This window comes from Boleophthalmus pectinirostris, unplaced genomic scaffold (assembly GCF_026225935.1).
Source record: "Boleophthalmus pectinirostris isolate CB_2022bp ecotype Guang Dong unplaced genomic scaffold, ASM2622593v1 HiC_scaffold_5, whole genome shotgun sequence".
Classification (NCBI taxonomy): domain Eukaryota; kingdom Metazoa; phylum Chordata; class Actinopteri; order Gobiiformes; family Gobiidae; genus Boleophthalmus; species Boleophthalmus pectinirostris.
The window spans coordinates 28932637-28957126 of record NW_026571404.1 but is presented as its reverse complement, the minus strand read 5'-3'; the positions used below and the strand labels follow the sequence as shown (position 1 = coordinate 28957126).

At 37.5% G+C, this 24490-nt stretch overlaps 1 protein-coding gene across 1 annotated transcript in view; it reads right to left on the bottom strand.

Moving 5' to 3' along the window:
* LOC110157105 (cGMP-dependent protein kinase 1-like) overlaps positions 1–24490 on the bottom strand; it is a 227508-nt gene that overhangs the window by 126814 nt on the left and 76204 nt on the right. Inside the window, exon 3 of the mRNA XM_020921370.2 lies at positions 14207–14320. Within this exon, the coding sequence (XP_020777029.2) occupies positions 14207–14320 (114 nt within the window). The remainder of the gene's footprint in view (positions 1–14206; positions 14321–24490) is intronic.

The following is a 24490-nucleotide window of genomic DNA, read 5'->3' as shown; positions in this document are numbered from 1 at the left end:
TTTGCAGTGACGTCAGCTCCCATCAGGCACCACAGTGGAAATCAGCAGACCTGTTTCTTTTATTTATTTGTTTTAGAAGAATATTGTGATTTAAAACGTCCAAATGATAACATAATGATCCACAAGTGTCATAGATTATAGACAGACAGAAACACTAATAAACACAATACTAGAATGCATCCTCCTTTGTAAACTAAACTATCGTAGCCCAGGCATCTTTTCTTTTCTTTTTTTTTTTTTTTTTTGGCATCTTATTGCTAGAGCCAGCCAAGTGTGAACACAAGAGCTTTCTGTTGCCATTCTCACAAGTGTTAACCGTCCCAATGCTAAAACCCAAAGCAGTGCGATGGTGCTCCAAGTGCCTTAAGTGAGGGCTCTGACATGAATGGGGAGGGCAAAAAGAAAATACTATCAAATCCACATTCAAATCCCCTTTAAAATGCCCCACACTCTCCTCTCATCGATTTCACTCTGGTCTCATTGTGTTCAGAGCAGCCCACTATTGACTTTGCCATACTTCATCTGAACACTTTTGGAAAACACAGCACTTCTACAGCGGGTTGTGACATTTTTTGGGGCAGTTTGCTTTTTTATATCTGGTAATTTGTTCAGCACTAAAGCTGCACAAAATACTGAAAATGGTTATTGGAAGATCAGGAAGCAAAACTGTTTTTCATTCAATGTTGTGATAAAACCAGGAATCTATAATAAGAAGTGGATAAGACCCTCCCTCTCTGTCCTGATGTGAGCTTGATAAATGGGCTCTCCATAGGTATTACAGCTCCTGTGAGCTGTGGTTCACGAAGAATTCTCCCAAAGCTACAATGTTTTTGTGTGAAATCAAAGTGCCTGTGCTCCGGTGACAAGGCATTGACAGCTTTCACAAAGGTCGGATTGTGCAGAGATTCTCTTCACACTACACACAACATTTCAAAATGTTTTAAATACTCAGAGCCTAAAAAAACATCCACAAAAAAGTCACAGAGATCAGTTCATCATTCACTGAGGACAATTTTAACCTTGATGTTGAGAACACACAAGGCCTCATTTATCAGGTGATAAACCGATAATCACATTAAAAGTGGAACAAACACACAGCGATGCTAAAAAAGACACAGCACAGTGTTGCTTCTATGAAAGAATGAATATGCAAAAGGGAGGTGTCTGCGCAGGATAGCTTTTACAGTTTATGCATCTATAGTGCATGTTGATTTGAAATGCTTTAAAATGACCAGCAAGGAAAATAATAAAATGATGTATTCAAAGCAGCAGAAATCATCACGGTTCTCATCTAACAAAATGCTTTTCAAATTGTATTTGCAAAAATGTTCATTTTTACAGCTGCTTTTATCAAATACTTCATGGAGTTAAAGCATTTTCCTGAACTGAAAGAAATAAGACTGCTTTGACATGCTTATTACAGCTGTAACCTGTGTTTGTGTTTCCAAATATCTCTTACCACAATACACTGCTGCACTATGCTCACTAGTAACAGCTTGGAATTCCCTTTACTTTTATATCCCTTTACTGTCATTCTTCAAACCTTATGATTCAGTCTGACATGATGGCATGAATCTACCTCATAAAATACAACTGATAACATCTCACACATGTGGCACACTAGTGAGATGCACACTGACTTTGTGCTGGAAGGTTTTCATATCAATAAAACATATTTCCATCCCTTACCATCTACTGTTGTAATATTGAAAATTTTCCAGTCAGAAGAGGTGTACCTAATAATATGGCACATGTATTTCTAAACTCCCACTGTGTTGTTCTTCTACCTCTGCGTTTAAATGACACTACTAGGGTCATTTCTAATTGTCAATAATAATAATAACTAAAAGATCTACAGCCTCTATCAGTCAAAGCTTTTGGTCTGGAGCAGAATTCAGAATATAATGTGGTTTCCTCATCAAAAATATGTTATGTTTGGAGTTATGTTTTGTTTCATTCACACATAACATAACTTAAAGCTCACAATTATTTTATTACTGTGTGTAATATAGGACATTTCAAGCTAAAAAAAACTACAGTATACATCAGGTTAACAACAGAGGCTTACCCCAGCTGTAATACTCTACTCTCCCCACTTGATCTCAGTATACTGTGTTTGACTCCTAATTGAATCAAAAGCTACGATCTTGCCCTGTCCTCTCAAAGGGCTGACATTTTGATGCAGGCTGGTGTCTTTGTATCAGTGCGACTCAAATTTCTTTCTCTGTCTTCTCCCCGGAGGTGTCTGTCAACGCTGCTCTACATTTATCACTTCTCTGTCTGGCCTTGTGATTTCCTTCTCTCACAATCCGCTCTCTATTCTTTGTTATGGAGTTATGATAAGGATATGTGGCAGCTAAGGGCTTTAAAGAATACAAGAGCTTTTAAAATGTGGTTTATAGCTGCTTTTTATGTTGAAGTCAGTTGAGGTTGTCCCTTTTTAGATACAAAAACGCACAAGTCTCATTTAGGGCCTGAGAATGTGTCTAGAAAAAATCACTTTTGGAGGCTATAATCATAGACTGTCAAAAAAAACGAAACAAAAAAACTGCTACCCACAGCATTCCATATACCTGCCCTATATGATCCTGGCATTTTTATTTCGCTATTTTGTCCGTAAAGCAAGATATAAACTTTAATATCAGACAAGCCAGGTGCCTTCATTCACCAACACAGGTTTGATTAACAGCATTGCTAAGCAGCTGCCCTCTTATCTTCAACAGCCTCACTCACTGCCAGCCTCGATGAGCTTCATTTGACTGGAGCTATCTGCGGGTGATGTCACACTCCCTTACTTTATGTTTACACTGAAACGAATCACCGTATTACTGTATCACCATACCAAAAACGATTTGTGTCCAGACACGCTGTTTCTGTGTCCGCAAGCCTTCTCTATCCACACAGCTTTGCGCATAATTGTTTACCTTTTACAGAAACGAAACTTGACTAATTTGCAAAAGTGAAGCGCTCAAAAAACAGCTTGCTCCTTGTGCGCTGATGTGGGTCAGCTTCTGTCGGAGTAAAGGACACGACTCAGTGGAATATGTGTGTTCTTTGTGTGACAGAGGGGTCTTCTGCTTACCATGTCTGTAGCAGCCAATTTCGAGCCGAGGAAGACGGCAAGCATGAAAACAATCTTTTCGTGGACCCAGATACTAGCAAGTACTTCTAGCTATGTTGTTTCTCAGTTGTCTGTGGTTTGTTTAAACTGTTTCCCGCAATAGCGTCACATGACTGATGTCACGAACCCAGCGAATCAGGAAGCCACAAGTCACAGTGACGTGGTCCAATAAGGATGCAACTAGAGCTGCTATGTCAGCATATGAACGTTTTCAGACAGCCACACAGTGCCGGATCAGATCTGTATTTTTGGGAGCTGGCGGCACCAGATCGTTCCGTCTCTGGAGCCATTTTCTATCGGATTCGTGTGAACGAACACTGCATCCTCAACAAAAATTACTTGAATACATACTAGTGTGGATGGTCTACTTAGTCTACTTCTTTATACAGTTTTTGGTTGTTTTGATTTAACAATATTTTAAGGGATAAACTAGTTGAAAATCATACAGTTTTATAGCCTTTGTAAGTTTTTCATATCCATGTGACCATGTTCCACCACATTGCCCAAGCTGTCCCAACTTTACTTCTATTTGAGGTGGTCACCTTATTTCTCAATGCTTTTTAAAGCCCATATATCATTACCAAACTCATTCCGAACATGCCAGGATTTAAATTGCTTTCACGACAAATAATCAATATTTTTAGATCATGTTGAGGAGGATGTTAAGGAGAATGTATAAAATGACAGTGAGTGAATAAGAGTGATGTTTTTTATACTACTATATCTACCAGAATCAAATAATGGATGGACAAAAGCTATAAGCAGAAGTAATTATCCACCCTGACCTGTGTCTAAAAACATAGTCTTCATTTGATCATTTTTGTTGGTGGCACATTGGAAAAACATCACATAAAAGCGATTTCCTTGAGATTAAACTGACAAAAACATCACAGGAGATTGTCTCTGAAACAGAAATCAAACCTGATTAACTAGTTACACAGATCTGTGCGAGAGAGATAAGGAGATGCAATGAGCAGTTATTCCAAAAATATGACAACTTATAGGCTGCATTACTTGGACTCTACTTTCTTGAGTGGAGAGAGACCGTATTTAAGCTGTCTTTCACTTGACACTGACTTTAAAGGTGCACTGTGGAACCTTTCTATAGATACGTCATTCCTCTGCCTGGAATGTTCCACAGTATGACATTAAGAACCATACAAGCACCTTACATTTATTCAAATACAGCTACTTTTATAGCTCAAAAATACATAGAAAATTGGCATTCTGACTGTGAGTGGGGTTGCCTCTCCATAGATCTGACCTGTAAAGTCGTTTGGTTTGGTTTCCATTTAGACAGAAAGGCTGAATTCCAGACAAAGCAATAACATCTCCACGGAGAAAAGCATTGGATGGACCCTCCACCAGAAAAGTTTAACGTACCTTTAAAAACTGATTGGGTGATTTTAAAAAGGTACTTGAGTATAATTCCACATTGTAAACTAAAATTGTACCATCTATCAGGCATTCTCTTTTTATTTTCCAGAAAGAATTGTTTTAGTTGCAATTGAACAGCGCACAGGCTGATCTGAAACAGCAGGCATGACTCTTACTGTTATAAATCACCCAAATGAGTCCCTGATAATGTCTCTGAAATGAAAGAGCCCAGTGTTGCACACCACAAGAAATGAAGTGGGCAAATACTCCCAATTGCAATTCTATTTGAGAGCCAATCCAACAACTGTTTGTTTATTTATTTATTTATTTTTGATTATTTTGTAAAATTATTCTTTTATTTATGTATTTATTTTTAACATTCAATGAGAACAATACTGCACATTCTGTTCTTGATAAACAATACGACTAAATCTCTTCAGTGCCCAGATGCCCAATTTTATTTTTGCATTTTCCATTTGTTGGTAAAAATTGTCAATTTTATTTTTTTTTCTAAACTCAAATTACATTTATTGATAGAGACTAAAATGACAGCACAGCAGCAGGTCAGAGTAATATCTTGTGTTGGGTATGAGGTCTTGGTCCATTACGATCCCATGGAACATTTTCACACAGAAATCTTAAATGCGGCGCTTGGCCTTCAGCAGAGCAGTTTGGTGGCGATTGTTCTTGATTGATTTTATTGTCTGGATTTCGTCTCGTCACATACAGCTGGCATTGTAAGTGACATGTTTTGCCCAGGGACTCTGCAACCATATGGGCTTCTAGTTATTGTCAATGTTGGCTCCATCATCCTCAAAATGCTTTTATAGGTGGCCACTATACAGTGCAGACATTTCTCAAAACCCAAAACATGAACAATACACACAGTCTTCCAGCTAAAGCCCACCGCATACTAGAGGATTTTCAGTTTTGAATGATTTTTAAATGTGGTCGGAATCATTTGAGATTTTAAAGGTGCGTTGTGTAATTTTTCTGGTGGAGAATCCATCAAATGCTTTTCTCCATGGACATGTTATTGTTTTGTCTGTAATGTTTCACAGTATGGTTTTAAAGGTTTTTGTCTTCATGGAGATCAGACATCAGATCCTGTGCCTGTTTTTATTGGTATTTTTGAGCTATAAAACCACCTGTAATTGAATAAAGTAGAGCTGTTTCAAGTTATACTGTGGAACATTCCAGGCAGAGCATTCATAGAAACAAGCAGGTGACAGACTTCCAACCAAAAAGCTACATAGCGCACCTTAAATCTCCGAGTGCAAAGACTGCTGCGTGATTTGGCTGCGGACCACAGGTTAAAAGTTGTGAGCCTGTTTCCCGTCTAGAGTAAAATGGCTCACTTTGAGACTCTTAAGTGTTCAAAAGATCAGAGCACTGCACTTCTAGTTTAGATACAAGTCAAAACTGTGCTATTATTTGTGAAATGTGTTGTAACACTTCAGATACATGATTTTAATGCACAGAAGGTTGGCGATAAAGTACACAGGAAGCAGAGCCATTATCGCTAATCTACAGCTTCACCCTGATATGAACAGACATACGTAGGAGGAACTACTCTCACCTTTTCACTTTTAAAGAATGCTTGAAATTGGATGAACAGTACTGTTTTGTGGAGTTCGGGTCATTATTTGCGGAGGATAAATTCTATGGATAATATAGACGAGAAGCTGCAGTTTAAATGTACAACTTTACAACAGGTGAGTAATAAAGTCTTCTCATTATTTTTGTTATTTCCTGAGTTTGTATCTTGCGCCTCTTTGTCTGTCAGTCCTCAGCCCTTGATGCTGTGTTTTATTGGCTGTTACCGTGGTGATGTTTTATTCTTATGCTATGACAGAGCAGCTCAGAGTCACATTGTCACAACACACGAGGAGAAGACGCAAACACGGGGAGAAGCAAATCACAGCTTAAATCGGGCAAATTATTCTGTAGTGTGTGGCAGGCTTAAAGGTCCTACATTACGCCATGTTATAATTTTGTTACCTCATCCAAAACATACCTGAAGTTGTGTTTGTTTAATTCGCACATGTTTGACTAATCCTTTATTATTGTCCATGTATATCTCCAAAGCTCAAAATGCTATGTTCCACCCTGTGATGTCATGAAGCAGTAGTTTTTAGGTCACTTTTACCTTTTGATTAGTAGAAATGGGCAATTCCAGGGTTGAAATCATCCAAACGATTATAGTCAAAGTGTATGGAGTTTACAACATTATAACATAGATCAGAATACAGCATAATAAGGGCCTTAAGGTAGTCCTCACTAAGCCTAATATCAAGATCTGGAGATGTGTGCCTGGGTACAGCTCTGTGGCACTCAATTCATTTATTTTTTATTACTGAAATTGTTGTAGCCTACTTGCACTTCTCCGTAAACTGCTCAAAATGCAAGTAATTTCCATCATGCAAATCCTTCAACTCAACCACACATTTTAATGACTTTTTATTGGTGATTTTGCTTTGTTTTTCCAGTATGACTAAGTTTTAATCACGGATTCTGTTGAGAGGAGAGAGCGGCAGGACTGCTGATGCTTTATTAATGGCTTCATTAGTCACTCATCTGCGCAGGGGCTTTCATTCAAACTCAACTCTGTACTTTATAAACAGCAGGACATGGGGAAGGCTGAGGTGGGCACTGGCATGGACATAACACAGCAAGTACCAAAATTATGAAAATTGGATTGCAGAAATGCTTAAGGTGCATTGTGTAACTTTTCGTGTGGAGGGTCCGTCATTTAAATGATATTGCTTTGTCTGCAATGTTTCACAGGATGACGTTAAACCTTTTTATCTTCATGGAGACCAATTCAGACCAAGTTACAAGTCAAATCTGTGGAGAGGCGACCACACACACAATGATAATGCCTGTTTTTCTAGGTATTTTTGAGCTATAAAACCACCTGTAATTGAATAAATGTAAAGTAGAGCTGTTTAATGTCATACTGTGGAACATTCCTGGCAGAGCAATGACATATCTATAAAAACAAAGCAGGTGACGGGCCCTCCACCAGAAAAGTTACACAATACAGCTTTATATTATTTGGATAGCAAAATTCAAATTCTTCCACTTTTTTTTTTTTTTATCAACAAACTACTCATTTGTCTTACAGTACAAAATAGCCTATAAAGAAAAAAATATTTTAAAAGTTATGAAAACAAGATGATTGATGATGTTTAGGAGTTACCATGGTGACACAATGCAGACATTAGCAAACACTGTCAAAAAAAGTTGTCTGAAAACTCAAGAAAAAATACAAAATTATTTAAACACATCGTTTTCACGAGCCCGTGATCAATACAAACATTCAGGGTCCTGTTTAGTAGTTTGATTTTCAACAAAAAAGTGAGAGTGACTAACTGAAAAACTATTGGCTAATGCTAGAGAGCTTGTGACAGTCATTTTATGTGTGAGAGACTCAGGCTGTGTTAAAATAAAGCCTCAGACAATGGGAATGTTGATTACTATGTTGATTATTATGTTAATTTTAGCTGAAATAGATATAGATATAGATATAGATATAGATATAGATATAAATATAGATATAGAAACATCCTTTTTTTTCCAAGATCTATTCTTTTCTAATAATGGCTGTGATAGTAAACAGGCTCCATTTCATAGAACACATTTTAACTTCTCGATTAGCTGTCATGCATGCGTTGCCAACATTATACCAGGCTGTTTGTCATTCGATCCTTGATTACAATATAGGCAGTAATTACACGTGACCTTGCACTAAACCTGCTTCTGTGTGCATTGATTACATGAGGCTGTATGGAGATGGATTCTGATTGGACAGCGGGGTGACCGGGGTTTCTCAGTGCAAGCTCTGTGTTCATTATCCCAGTTAGCATTAATAATATTATGGTCTCAGTTACCTCAGAGGACTGCATAGGGATCAACTGCTTCACATTCAAATGAACATTAGCAGGCGACAGTCTCACTCAGATGTAATTACTTATGCGTACGTCTTTAGGGAGCCCACTATGTACACGGCATGCGGTCATATCTACATATACGTCTTCAATGAATCTGGTTAATTACGACTTGAACTGTGTGCACTTCAGATAATGACTCGTATAAGCAATGTAAACTGATAGCAGGCAAGTACTTGGATATATTTAATCTCGGTGAGTTTCTCCTGGTAATAAGGGCCCATATTACACTGTTTTCTGATTTACCATCTCAGCTTCACTAGAATAATTTGGATAATTTCAGACCTGGAATTGCCAATCTCTGCTGTACTAAAGGTAAAAGGTAGCTGTTAACTTGAAAATTACCACTGCATGACAAGATGGAACAGAGAATTTTGAGCTTTGGAGATGTAGACAGACTAATAATAAAGGATTACTGAAACATGTGTGAATGAAACAAAACACAACTCCAGGTAGCAATGTTCTCCCATGATCTAAAGCTCACAAGAATCAATCTGGCCTAATATAGGACCTTCAAATAAAGGTAAAATAAATAAAATAATGGCATTGTTACATGAAGTCTTCTTTTCAGGATGCTCGTTAAGTAAATGAAAGCTGTAGCAGTACTTTTGGAGCTCAGTAATAATCAAATAATCATCTGTCATGTGTACCTTTTCTTTGCATTCATAGGAAATATCTGTTTTTTTGTTTGTTTGTTTTGTTTCATTTTGAATGATATTCACACAGTTTGAGACTTGGCATACAATGTCTTTTTTATGTGATCAACTCAGCCATGTAAAAAAGTGTCCAGCACCTTTTGAATGTGGAATTTTTTTGGAGAATTTTAGCTCTAGAGACAGCAATCAACAAGCACTGAGCACTTATTAGGAATGCACCAATCCAATACTGGTATCGGAATCAGCGCCGATACTGAAAAAATTGCTGGATCGTGTATCAGCTTCCAAATACTGTTTCAACCAATATTTTGATTGGACATGTAAGTCTATGTAATAAGTTGTATTTACTGGTAGTAGTCAGGCCAGAAAGTCTCATAATATTTGAACTTTTATTTATACAAATTGTTCTGTCGTTACTCAAGATGTAATAAATAACAGCTACATAACAAATTTGTATCAGTTTTGTTTTATTTTAGTTTAGTTTTAAGGAAATAAATGCAATTTTCAGTCTCTGCACTGGTATCGTTTGATATTGCCAGATGTTTAAAGCTATAGTTTCAGAATTGGTATCGGAACCATAAACTGTATATAAACGCGCTAGCTGGCACATTCCAAATAGGAAGTTCTCATGCTGGCGCTTCTGGCTCCTACTGACCCTGGCTCCGATTGACTTACATTGGAATATTGTGGCCCCTCTCTTTGTTACTGCTGCTGTGAGCCTCGTCATGTTGGTCTTAAAATGTTTGTATTAACCTGCTCTACATGATCCTGTTTTTTTTTGTTTTTTTTCTCACTCTTTTGTCCATTTAAAAAATCGTATTCATAATATAGAGCCTGTAACCGTTAGTGTCGCGAGCTTCATTTGAGTGGCGTTGAATGCCATGGGTGACGTCACACTCACTCAGTCCACTTTTTTATAGGGTCTGTGTTTGAAACTGAAAAAGCTGGGTCAGTACATCCCTAAAAAAGATCCTTCCAAATAAGAAAGTCTTGTGTTGTATTTAACTTCAGCACCATAAGTAGACATTAGTGCTAAAAGGATACACACCAAATACCTTTCCTCTGATCTACAATTTAAATAGAAGGTAAATGTGTAGACAGCCAGTAAACCTGTCAGAGTATTTAAACAGCTTGTGCCCATAGACCGCAGTTACCTCATATGTTCCATGCTGTGCCTTTTTATTGAAGCACTGACGTATTCCACGGCTAACTGGGGAGACGGAAAACCTTCCCGGGCTCCTCGCTAAAAAACCAAGGCGTCCCAACTGAAAGAGACAAGCCTGAAATGGGAATATTTGATCCCATAGGTGCCGGCTGTTCCCATAGCAACCCCAGCTAAAAGTTTGGTAAGGTTGAGCGGTCACTGCCAAAGGATCGGACACACAAGGAAGGGTGGGGGTGTCAGGGATGTCCACTAATCCACTGTGCAATCATCATTACCATTGTTGATTTGGTGCGCTCGTGAGGCCTTCAGGGACCTCGCGTAAATATCAGGGTCACACACACATTTACATCTCAAGCGGAGAGAAGGGACAGCTCAATGTGGGGGAATATGGCAGGTCAATACATGTTTTATTAAACGTGTGAGCGCAGGCAGCCAGGGGTCACTCCCAGCTCAGCGCATTAACATGGAAGCACTGGGACCAGGGCTAATCAAAATGCCAAAGCCTCAAAGTCATTTACTCCCACTTAAAGATCAACTGCTTGTTTTTCCCCATGGATTGGAGGCCATATTTATAATCATCTTATAATGTATGAGACCCTTTTAAACTCTGCTACAGCCATGCAAACCTCTGGCATCAAAAGGATTTTTCACCAAACGTCAATTGTGCATTTTATTAATTTTTTTCTTCCTTGAGAGTAATCTACACTACCTATTTTTGGATAAAATATTACGTGACAACTGAAATCTTTTCAGGCTTATGTTAGTGCTACCACATCCACAGACAGGGATATGTGGCTGTCACAGCTCGTTTGCTTTTTTCGGTAAAAATGGCATGAAAAGATGACTATGTCCACAAATCTGCTTTTAAAGAATGAATGACATCTACCAAACTATTTTTGTTATTATTATTATTATTATTATTTATTTATTTTTTATCTAAAATGACAAAGTCCAGAACTGTATTGGTAAACAGTAAATATTTAATTGTAAGACAATAGTGGCCCACTGGAGAAGAACTGAACCCAACCATTACATTAGCAAAGATATAATTTTGTGTTTACTATATTTCTATCATTTTTTATTGTACTAATAACATTTAAGTATGCCTTATTTGACACCAGTCCCTTACTATTTTTGCTATTCATTTTAGATTTATTATTACATTTATATTTTTGCTCTTTATCATTTCATATTATCATATTATATTATGATGTGTGAGCTGCTGTGTCCAAAAATGTATCTTGTGAATCAAAAAAAGTTTGTCTAAGTCTAAACCACATGCTATTTGCATTGTGTCTTTTGGCAATACACTTCACCTGCCAGCATGGCAAGAGAAGCATCCTGCAACTGGTTCACTCTAGCAACTCTAAATGAAAACTTTTTTTGACCCCACAGACCCTAATGACCACATCATGTAGTTTGAACTATATTTATAGAGACCACCCGTACCACCATTGTGGCCATCATTAGCACTACCAGCATGTGTCGTCTGTGCCCACCCGCCTGGTCCACTCCTTCACTGGGCCTGAGCTCTCACGGTCAGCCTGACGGACAGCCCCTTCACCCACAGCTCATCGCTCATAGCAGGGGCTGACACATGAAAGAACCCAGCCACTACTCTTTGGCATTTAGCTCTGTGGGAGTCTGAGGAGGCACTACACTGAGAATGTGGAGCTCGCTGAAGGGCGGAGAGGGACAATGCTATCACTGTGTATCACCCTTGCAGGACAATGGAGCAGAACAGTTTATGGTCTAAGTGTGACGTTATTAGCAGCCTTCTGACCAGCTTCATTCCCACTCTATACAGCTCATATACTCTTGTGTACAAGAAAGACATTTCAGCCTCTTTGCCTGTGAGAAAATGCTGTTTGTAATGTTGGGAAATTTACTTTGACAATGTATCTTTTAATGCATTCCAATAGAGTAGCCTACTAATGATACTTGGGTCTGTTCTACATGTATCTGTATCTGATGGGGCATTCGTTAGTTACCATGGAGACACAATGCACACAATGTCAGAAAAAAGTTTTTAAGATGAACCTCAAGATAAGACACAAAATAGATTTAAGTCTAACAAAGCCTCAGACAGATTAGAGCCTCTAGTTAGCATCATACCTCAGGGAATGTTGACGACATCGGCTGCAAAGTATCAGTATTCTGAATACTTACAACACTTGAATTCATTATATTGCAGTGTAAAAGTGTGGCATTGGATTTTCAAAATGCTTTGTTGAGGTGTCTGAATACTTTATCGCTGATTAGAAATCACACAAGCTCTTAAAACCTCAAGAGCTGTGTTTTATATTTTTCTACTGACGCTGTGCAATTTGAAGCCTAAATTGCGTGATCAAATACTGCAATGTATTTCTTTGGTGGTATTCAGTATACAAAAAACAAACGAAAGAATAACTATACCAGAATGCAGTTCAAAATGAGTACTCTTGAATACATACTTTCGGTACATGTATTTAGTTTCTTCTTAGCTCTGTCCATATAAGTATGATTGAGGGTGAAGTGGCCAATGGTCCACATCTATTTTACTGAATGTAAATGAATAAAGGACATGAGAATTTTGTAAAGTTTGTAAAGTGCAAGATGAATTCTACAAAAAATGTACACTGCTAGTCAAAAGTTTGGACTCAACTTCTCATTCAAATGTTTTTTCTATTCTTTTACTAATTATTCAGACTTTATTATTACCACTTTTATACTTTTTACTCTTTGTTATTGTAATATAATGTAATGTGTGAGCTACTGTGTCCAAGTAATTCCCCTGTGGATCAATAAAGTTTGTCTACTTTCTAAACTTACAGAGAGAGTGAGTCCAACTTTTGACTTTTTTGAGGTAGTGTATGTACTGAACTGAGTATAGGTTACTTTTCACAACTTTACTCTAGTTTACATTATTTTATCATCTAACAAAGACCATATTATAAATTATGTTTGAGAATCCTTGGCCCGTCAACATAAAACACAAAGACAACACAAAGTCAAAGTAGTTAAAAAACTGTTGTTAAAATCCCTAACGCCATTCAATCCCAACTTTTGTGCACATTTACGAGTCACCCAGGCGTGTCACTATAACAACTTTTGAATACCACGATAAACGCTAATATTGAAACTACTTTATGCCTCTGTCACCAAGCAGGATAATCCCATGAATCATATTTTTAAATAGGCTGTATCATAAAAAAAAAACAAATTAATAAATGTTAGAGTGAAGCAATAATTAGCCATACACTGCAAAAACTCAAATCTAGTAAAGTTATGATTACTTGAATCAGGAAAGTACATTTCATAAGTAAAATGATCTACCAGTGGAACAAGACTTTTTATACTTAAAATATGAAAATACACTTTGCTACACAGATAAATTAAGCTACACATTTAAATCAAGAAACAAAATGTAATGTTGCTTGAAATAAGGAAAACACCCTTATTCCATTGGTAGATAATTGTACTTGTGAAATTTAATCTACTCAAATACAGTAAAATGTTCTTAATTTAAGTCACTTTTTGCTTACCTACATATTGCCTTTTGTAATGTAGATGTTTATTCAATTTATTCAATCATCTAGAGGATCTAATCTGATGGAGTTACATAAAAATGGTTTAAATTTCCACACTATTGCAAAAAAATGTACATGTGATAAATAATGAGCCCCAAAAAGTATTACAGTATTATTCACGAGGGCGGGTGGGGATTGTTTTACAGACTACACTGACATACAATATTTAAAACCGCTTATTGTTTTTATGCTTTTCATATCCTGGAGTACAGTGTCTTGTTTCTGTGTATTTTTTATACTGAAATGGCAAATAAATTCCAATTTTGAGTCTTATTATTCCATCTTTCATACACTGAATGATCTATAAGTCTATATAGTAATTACAATGACAGGTCTAGAGTCACCCCAGTCCCCATATGGTCACTCACCCTTGACAGTGGCCGTCCTGGTGCAGTCGTACAGAATGGCCAGTTCTCCAAACACCTTCCCCGCTGACATCTCTCCGAGCAGGGCATTCTCCTTCAGCACCTCCACTCTGCCATCTGTAACACACACACACAGAGAGAGAGAGAGAAAGAGGCTGTTATGACTACTCCCATTCAAATGAGACCTTCATTTGATTACTCAGGTGTACCGGACCCCTCTCGGCTCCACTCTCAGCTTGGGAGATAAAACGCTCGCTGGGTTATGGTCTGTCTGTGGGGTCCGGATTCTGAAATTATTGGCACCAAGTCGTGACTTTTTCGCAGCTCTCTCATCCGGAAAAGAGAAATCAGATTATTTTCAGTGTGGGGTTTTCAAAGAGTAGAAATGCTTCTTAAAGGGGCACTGTGTAACTTCTGTGGTGGTTGAAGAAGCATGCATTTTACTGTGGCAAAGCAATAGCATCTCCATGGAAACATAGTGCACTTTTAAACTTCCCTTGGGTAAGAATATTATAGTAACCATACTCTGCTCACATGTGCATTACAGTACTACCGTACTTCATGGCTACTGGTAACTTTCTTTTTTTCAATGTTTATTATGAAGTTTTGCTTTTGTAATATTTTTCCACATAATTTTGGTGAGTGCTTTTTACTTCTACTGTAGAAGTAAAATTAGACCTCTACACACTTCATCTTTCATCAAGAAATATTTTATCTATTGCAAACCATAGAACTATAATAAAATCTGAAGGTGAACTCAAGACCGCTTTGAGGATTTTAATTTTTTTTTAAAGTTTATGATGTGAAAATAGAAAAAAATCCAACCTTTGTGAAAGCTGAGGATGGTCTGTCAGCCAAACACGAGCAGTTTTGACTTCCCAAAACATGCATGGCTATGGGAACCACAGTACCTGGAGCGGCCACTACTTGGTCTTGAGCTGGGACAGAGAGGGACTGCCTCATCCACCCAGAGTATTTTAAAAGACGTGCAACATCCACTAAACTCAGAGTTTCAGCTGCTTCCCTTTGGTCAGAGGCTTTTAGTCCCAAGATCTGGTACGCATCATTTTAAAAGAAGCTTCGTTCCAGCTGCTATCATACTCATGAATAAATTGTAATCTATCTATCGATTTTAGTACCTTGCCTTGGAAAAAATTTGGTGTGTTTTTTATATATTTAATATTTATGGTGATCTTAGCTAAGTGTGATGGATGAATTTAATTCATTATTTATGGAACAAAGCCATTCTGCACTGGAGTACTGTAACACTTTATTTTGTAATTGTGTTTTTATACGTGTTTATTGTGCATAATGTGGATGAATGAAATGTGAAATGTGGGACCAGCCTCTCAAATTTGCAAAACAAATTTACCAGCAGGTACGAATAAAAGTAACCCAACCTAACCTAACTACAGTTTTTATTATAGATCCATGTTGCAAACTAAGAAAGAGCCTCATGAGTCACTGTATGATGCTTTGGGGTGAGAGCTGATTGGGTGTCAGGGTGACCCAAGCTGCTTCACTTTTGAATCTGACAAAGCTGCTCTAAAGCCCCAAAAATGTGCATGCGAATTCTACCCAAACATTGTGAGAGATGAGACAAGTAATACAAATATAAACTTCTCCTTTTTACTATTTGAAAATGTCTGCTTGTTTCTATGATTATTTCATTGTTCTGACTGGAATGTTCCACAGTATGACATTAAACTGGTCTACTTAACTAGGGTTGCCTCTCTACAGATCTGGCCTGTGGCTTTGTCTCCATGATGATAGAAATGCCATACTGTGAAACATTCCTGACAAAGCAAAAACATGGAGAAACCCATGGAGAAAAGCATCTGATGTAACCTGCACCAGAAAAGTTACACAATGCACCTTTAATAACAATATTCGGCTACTCTTGCTATGACAGTAATTCACAGATAAGCAGCAGTCAGCACATATATGGAAGTACTAGACCTTTTATTGCCACTATGACATGAAAATATTATACACTGTTTTATTTTGAAACTAAATATTCTCCCCATCTCCCCACACAATGTAAACATACCATTAGCAGCCAGCCTAGAGTACTTAAAACAGTCATAAAGCTAAGCGTACGACAAATTGGACGTTTGACCAGAGAGTGACTCCAGAGGGGAGACAGTTTATAACAGTATGGAGGCAGCCAAGATGGGCAGATGTTTTCTTACACTGCGCAAAGGGCGTTAAGAAAAACAATAGAAGTAGTGGTGGAGCCAAAATCAAAGACCGTTATGAATTATTATGTGTTGGTGACGACATTTCCAGTAACAAGAGTCCAGCTTGAGGATTAGTAAGTATTATCGGGAAATAAATGAAAATATTGTGTGACTTCAAAGAGCTTTTATCCATCTTATAATGTTGTCAAAGGGCCTATATTAGGCTATTTTCTGATATGTTATAATGTTGTTTCTGTATCAAAAACATATCTGGAGTTTTGTTTTGTTTCATTCACACTTGTTTAACACATGTGGTAATACAGGCAGTGCTCCACTGTGTTTTTAAAACTTCATACACCTTCACTAGAATCAGTTGGATAATTTCAGCCCTGGAGTTGCCAAGCTCAGCTGAACAAAAGGTAAAATGTAGATGTTAATTTGAAAACTACCAATACCTGACATCACAAAGTGGAACAGAGCATTTTAGAGCTTTGAAGATGTAGATGGATAGCCTGATTCATCAGACGGTTTCACTTTGTGGAAACTGTCTGACCTCGCAGCATTAGGATTTGTTCACTCAACAGTAGGTGGGTACTTGTTTTATTTAACCAGTCGCTGCTATTTGGTCATAACGTATGTAATGTGCCGCTAATGAGGCTAACTGGTATATTAAGATTTTCCCAAATCCTGTAGGAAGAAGGGCAATAATGTTTTTCCCCTTGATAAAATTCACCAAACATTGTATTTGTTCCAGCTTTAAATCCTCGATCTCAGGAATCGTTGCCAACACAAAATATATGGCTTCATCTACATCCATCTTGGCCACTTTGTTTACTGTTGTGCTGTTCCACAAAAGGGACCAAGTCATGGCTTCACAGCTCTTCACTGATTACACGGTCTACAACTTTCGGGGTTCTCGCAAACAGTCTCGTGTATTCCTATTCCTGACCTAGTCGCTGGAGAGAAATTAAAATGAGAGGAGGCACTAGGTAGCTAGTAGACAGACTATTAATAAAGGATTAATGAGGTGACAGTATTATAACATGGTTAAAAGCTCACAAAAGTAAATTTTGTATAATACAGAATCTTTAACACTTACAACAAAAAATATTTAGTAAAAAGTATAACAGGAACAGTGCTCAAATGGTCTTCGCTATGAATCATCTATCTGCCAACAATGACAGTGTGGAAGCCCAGATGTTTCCAGCATGGGGCATCAGACAAGTATTCTCAGTGGCATTTTATAAAACTTGCAAAAATCTTAAGTTATAAATTGAACAAATGCTTTTTAAGGTTTGTTGTGTAACTTTTCTAGAGGAGGGTCAGTCAAATGCCCTCTCAATTATATTGATTTGTCTGGAATGTTTCACAGTATGGTATTAAACCTTTCTATCTTCATGGAGACCAAACCAGACCAAGTTGCAGGTCAAATCTGTGGAGAGGCAACCCTGCTCACAATCAGAATGTCTGTTTTTCTAGGTATTTTTGAGTGGTAAAACTACCTTGTAATTGCAGGCAGAGCAACATATCCATCGTGACAGACCCCAACCAAAAAGTTTCACAGTGCACCTTTAAGCTTTAAGGTAGGACTTTCTATTCAAACTACAAACATGTTACAAAACAAAAAGTTAGCCAGTCTGTTTGATTGTTGCATAGTCTAATTCTATCTTTTGGCAGTTCATTGTTGGCAAATTGTTACCTTCAAAACAACTAAAGCCCATTATTATTATTGACAGTTTTGTACCATTTTTAGCTCCACCTTTATTGTTCCATCTGTTTTATATTATGTCAGCACCTACACTATCAATTTCACTCTGAGGATTACAGTTTTATTTTCTGTTGAGTATTGATCTCGATGTCTGCCACCTACTTGTCCAGACTTCTCGGCTCCAGATCTTTTGGGAGCAGATTGTCCAGGCAACAGTAATCGGTAAAAAGTGTCTATCTCCCCCATAGTTGTTGATAGGGGCTGGGTTTGATGTACTACCAACTGCTACTGCGCTAAAACTCCCTGTGGTAAATCTGAGGAGTGTACTTTGGCAGCTAAGAGGCCTTTGTTGCTCTGGAGAGACTGTTGTTTATATATAGTCTCTATCAAGGTCATACGTGTGCCTGGAAACTGCCTGAACTCCACTGAGACGTTTGGGTTATTCATAAGAAAAGCTCAGACTCCATATAATCTTAGGTAATATGGTGAGACAAGTCATCCCTAAAGGCAACATTTTTTACATAGAGGAGTACGAAAATAAGCTATTTGTATGTTTATGTATGTTTTTTGTTGTTGTTGATAATAGAAAAAGACTGATATGTTTTTTTTCTCGGACTGTGCTCATACCTACCGGGTGTTTAGAATCCAGAGAAACCAATGGCCGATAAGCTCTGCAGTTATTTTTTGGCCGATATTTTGGGATGATTTTAATTACTTTCCCCAAATTTTCTAATTTAAAGGTGCATTGTGTAACTTTTCTGGTGTAAGGTCCGTCAAATGTTTTTCTTTATGGAGATATCATTGTTTTTCTAGAATGTTTCACAGTATGTCAGACTTGAGTCACTATTTTTTTTAGGACTTGAGACTTGACTTGATAAAATGGAGTAAGACTTGGGACTGGACTTATGCTTGAAGGTCAGTAACTTGGGACTTGACTCGGACTTCAGGCCTGTGACTTGAGAAGACTTGAGGAGTACTAAATATGAAATCTTTCTATTCTGACTGTAATGATTCACACTCAGATCTTGTCAAAACATTTAAAAAGGAAATATTTACATTTCTACAAGTCTTATATACTCTATAAATACTCATATATATAAATATACTATGATTATTTAAAGTACAATTTAGTTTAAAATTCATATAAATTGCAAAAATCTAAGCTATATTTGGTGCTTTGGTTTAAAGACTTGAAATGACTTGAAGCTCAAAACAGACGCCTTGGACTTGACTTGGACTTATGGGCCAGTGACTCGAGACTCGACGTGGACTTGCCTGTATTTGACTTGGGACTTGACTTGGACTTGAGGTCAAAGACTTGAGACTTAATAGAGACTTGCAAAACAACGACTTGGTCCCTTGGTCTATCTTCATGGAGACCAAACCAGCCAAGTCAGATCTGTGGAGAGGTGACCCCGCTCATAGTCAAAATGCCTGTTTCTCTGCGTATTTTCGAGCTGTTTAAAGTTGTACTGCAGAACATTCCAGGAAGAGCTGTGACATATCCATAGAAACAAGCAGGTGACCGATCCCCAACCAAAACGTTACATAGTGCACCTTTAAATTTGCTACCAACTCACCCACAGCCATTTTTTAAAATTTTTTTTTTAACCATAAACCTACAAGAGAGCTATAATGATGTTCTGTATAAGTATTCAAATAAGGCGCCAGGTCAGTCAAAACAAAATATCGAACTCTGCTTCAGAGTTAAGGCCAAAAAAGCCAACCGATCTATCTCTATTTGACAAGTCAGATAATTATTTTTTGTTATGCCTTTAAAACACCTTGTATTATTTATGCAGTTTAATTAAACAATGCCGGCTAAAGACTTGGGGAGAATATTAAAATGTGTGCCATTCTTGTGCCATTTTGATTTGATAATGTCAGTGTTTTTATGCTAAAACATATTTTTCTCAGTTTGGTTTGTTTATAGCCCAAATAATAATTATCAACATTACATCTGTTGCTGATTATTGTTGATTAGTCACAATTAAACGCAATTTGTCATTGTCAATTCAGCCACCATAAATCAGTCTGTAATTTTCCTCTGAGCCAATCATATCCCAGACCATCCAAGTTTCTCCTCTGTCTCTTCTCTACCACAGCAGCAGAACCACCAGCCACGTCAGCCTCTCTGTTTCCTATCAGTATTCTTCACTTCACTTTGCATTTGCTCAACAATCTTTACAAAATTACATTAAAGGTTCTATACAAAATGGATTCTTGTGAGCTTTATGCCATGTTATAATGTTGTTACCTCATCAAACATACCAGGAGTTGTGTTTTTTTACATTCATACATGTGAGTCACACTTTTTAATAGTGTGTCAGCATAAGGGCTGGTATCATTAAGAAGTCGCCGATACGATACATATCTCAATACATAAGCCAGGATACGATACATACCTCAATACATGATACATACCTCGATACAGTGAGCTTTTGATTTGATACGATATATTTCATATCGATTCGATACGGTTAAATAAAAATAATGGTGAAATCATGGATGTGATACTAAAAGACTTTATTAAACCACTTCTTGTGCAAAGTTCATATGAAACACCCTCATTTTAATCAATGAAAATGTCAAATGTGTCACATAAACAAGTTTTCTTCGACTAAACAATCAACAAAACTGTAGCGCTGTAACTAAATAATTGAGTAAAATATACCAAAAAATACTCTTGACGATATATCATATATCATATAGCAGCTCACAATATCAATACTGTATCATCACATCAAGCCAGACATGTCAAACTCAGGGTCAGGGGCCAAATTTGGCTCACAGTATAATTATATTTGGCCCACGAGATCATATCAAATATGTATTAGAGGTGGCCCGCCAGGTACAGATGGACTGTAGAGACATTATTTATTTAACATTTTGTTATTATTTTATATTATGCTTGTTCTGGATTCAATGTTTAAGCAAAACTAAACATTTATTTTAATAAGAAAGGGTTTAACATTACATATCTCGATAAATATTTAGTTTGGCCCACCACTTATTCTCAGTTTTTAATTTTGGCCCTCTGTGAATTTGAGTTTGACTCCCCTGCATTAAGTTATTCGATATATCAATATTTCAATATTTTTGCACACCCCTAGTCAACATCTCCAAAGCGCAAAATGCTCTGTTCCACCTTGTCATGTCATGAAATAGTAGTTTTCAAGTTAACAGCTACCTTTTACAAATTATTCTAGTGAAGGTATATGGACTTTAAAAACAGAGTGGAGCACTTCCTGTCTTGCCACATGACATCACAAGGTGGAACAAAGTGTTTTCTGTTTGAGAGAAGACCTCATAAATATGCAGTTTGTGCATTAAACAAAACAAAACTCTCGGTGTGTTTGTGATGAGGAAACAAGAAAAAATCTGAAAATAGGGTAATATAGGACCTTTAAGCACAGCCCCTGTACTTTGTTATTCACATGGAAAACATAGTGCAACCCTGCCTCCAGCATTTGAATTGGACTCCGGTGATAAGAGCAGACATGCCCTCCCTGAAGGCTACATTTTGACACTGGTTACAAAGGACCGCTATCTGCTTTGTAAACTCCACGGCTCCCTGTTTTCTCCCCTGGTCTCTACACACCTGAAAGACCCCAGCCACATTATTCTCTGCTCACGTTCTAGTACTGATCAGCGGCAGAAGAGGAAAATCTTGAGATCGTACAAGAGTGTCAGCAAAGATGGTGGCATACTTTTCTCTGTCGTCTCTCTCGCTGTGAGTCGCCTGGCTTTGTTTAACTCTGCATTTGGGGACATGTTTTTTTTTTACTTCCCGAACTTATTTATTTCAATGTAGCAGCCTGGAGCCGGGAGTCTCTGTGGTCTGTCAGCAGCGCCAAATGGAAATCCAAGTTATACAGAAGCTTTACTGAATATCAACTATAGCTACTGTAAATTTTAGAATGGTCTTGGTGTCAGAACCAGTGCTGATACTTTGCAGTGACACCATGCTGGAGGTGTTCTACTTGTATCTCTAATGGTTGAATGTTTAGGAGTTAACACCAATATTGTTGGTCTGTTTAACATAAACGGGTGTTTCTTCCCTCCTGTTTTCTTTTTCTCCTTCCACGAGGAACTGTCAACATCTGGTCTGACATATACGTCAAAGTAAAAGATGTACATTGACATTGGCATTGAACCCATAGACATTTATAGATGTATATATGTCTATGATTGAAGCGAGTAGTAAAAGCAGGAACTTCAAGTTTAAACACTAAGCTGCCACTGAATGTCGTGTAGTAAAAAGTTGGGTTGTGCAGTGCATTATTCACAGCTTATGTCCCCTTCCGAAAAAAACAAAACAAAGCAAAAAAATAATGTATTGTACCGGCTATTTCTACTGCTGTAAGTGCAATCATATGGATATGGAAAAACTTCATTCATGACGAATACTAGTGTTAACGCTGTACTTGGGTCTGTAAGTATCATTTATTTGGACAGTTTGAGCAATTCCAGCGTCATGTGAAATGTACATAAATAGAATAATGTTAGAATGTGATCAGAGCCTCTCGGGTACATACGCTGACAATGAAAACAACCAAGTTAACAAGTTAGTTAACGATAGCATTGCATTTGCCTTGACATTAGCTACTGATAAATGCATAGCCGTAGTTCTACAGCTTAGTTCTTTATGTAGTTCTTAATGTACATTTAACATGACGCTGGAATTGCTCAAACTGTACAAATAAATGATACTTATGGACATAACCTCTAGTGAAACACGTGTTGTCGCTTTGCTTTGACCATAGACAGTACAGACTTTTGCCAAAAAGAAGCGAAAAAGTGGTGCCAAAGAGTGCAAAACTCTTTCTGATTGGTTGATTACAGGCTACAGGAATGCCCATTAGGGAATTTCTGCTGCAGACTGACCCTCCTCCTGAACATGGTGACACAGTGCACACATTAGTTGTCAAAAACTGTCAGCTGTCAACACTGTCAAAAAAGTCTGAAAACTCAAGAAAAAAACTAAATGGATTTAAACAACACATTTTCAGGAGTTTATGATCAATATCTGCATTCATGGTCATGTTTAGATGTTTGAGTTTCATTAAAAAGGTGAGAATGACTAACTGAAAATATGCTGGCTGATGCTACATAGCAAATCATCTCACCTGTCAGTTCTTTATGGTCAGACTGAGTTAAAATAAAGCACAGATTAAAGTCTAATAAAGTCTCAGACAGAGCAGAGCCTACAGTTAGCATCACACCCCCAAGGAATGGTGATGACATGAGCTGCAAAGTATCAAAAAGACTATTATTTTAAATTGAAACTTACGTGCTATTGAAGGAAAAAAAAGAGGGATTTCATGAATAGTATCGAAATCCTTATTGAACATTTTCTCTTGTTTCAAAATGAATGAACGTGGCTGAACAAGACATAATGGGCCACACGTTTCAGCTAGACAAAAGGGAATTCAAAAGCTTTCTCACCACAAAAAAAAAAAAAAAAAGTTCTAATTTAACATGAGTTAATTAGCTGGCCTATTTTGAGGTTCATACTTGGACAACAGGATTTTGCTGTAGGGGCATTGTGTGGACCAGTGGACGCCCATCTGCTTCTACAAAGGATTTGAAAGCAACAGTTTCATTGTTTATGTGCTGAATATGTAAATTAGATGGATGAATATTTCTAAATAATAGTCCATGTATTATGAATGACACATCTCAAAACCTAGGCCATCACAAAAAAGCTGATATTTGATTTTCAGACCTGGCATCCTCGTACTATTGCCCTTCTTCTGAATGTAATAATCCGCCAAGGTTAAAAGGATATTCAGACTAAAGGCCTTTCTCCTGCTTCGACTTTACTACCATTCTGACTGCTTTCTTTTATTCACTACTTTGTTTTAATTTGCCGCTTTATGAGCAGGCAGGTAGAGACCGGAGCCACTCGCATACTGATTTCTTATACTGCCCAAAACTCCAAATAAATCTTAATTTTGTCTACTGAACCCACTCCACACGAGCCACTGGGGAGGATAATGAAAAGTAAAACAGACAAGGCTGTAGTGCGATTCTGATTACACATATGCATGCCTGGATCCATACACGTAATTGAAATGCTGTTGTAAAGCATACAAGACGTGGAATTTCATTAGAAGTAATAACAGGGGAGCTTTATTTAATAACGCTTCCTTGAGTTCGGAATATTTTTATTTATTTATTTTCGTACACAAATGTTAGAAGCTCATTTTCTGCTCCAAAACGTCTTTATTGCTTTGCCCATAAATTTACTTCGAGCTTCCAAACCGGAAAGTTGGTGGATTGCTATTGATGTGTCCTTGGGCAAGACACTACGATATTGGCTAAGGATGTGGATGGATGAATGATTTGAAGGATGTTTTGAGAAAGAGAAGCACTACAAAAATTCCCCATTGTATA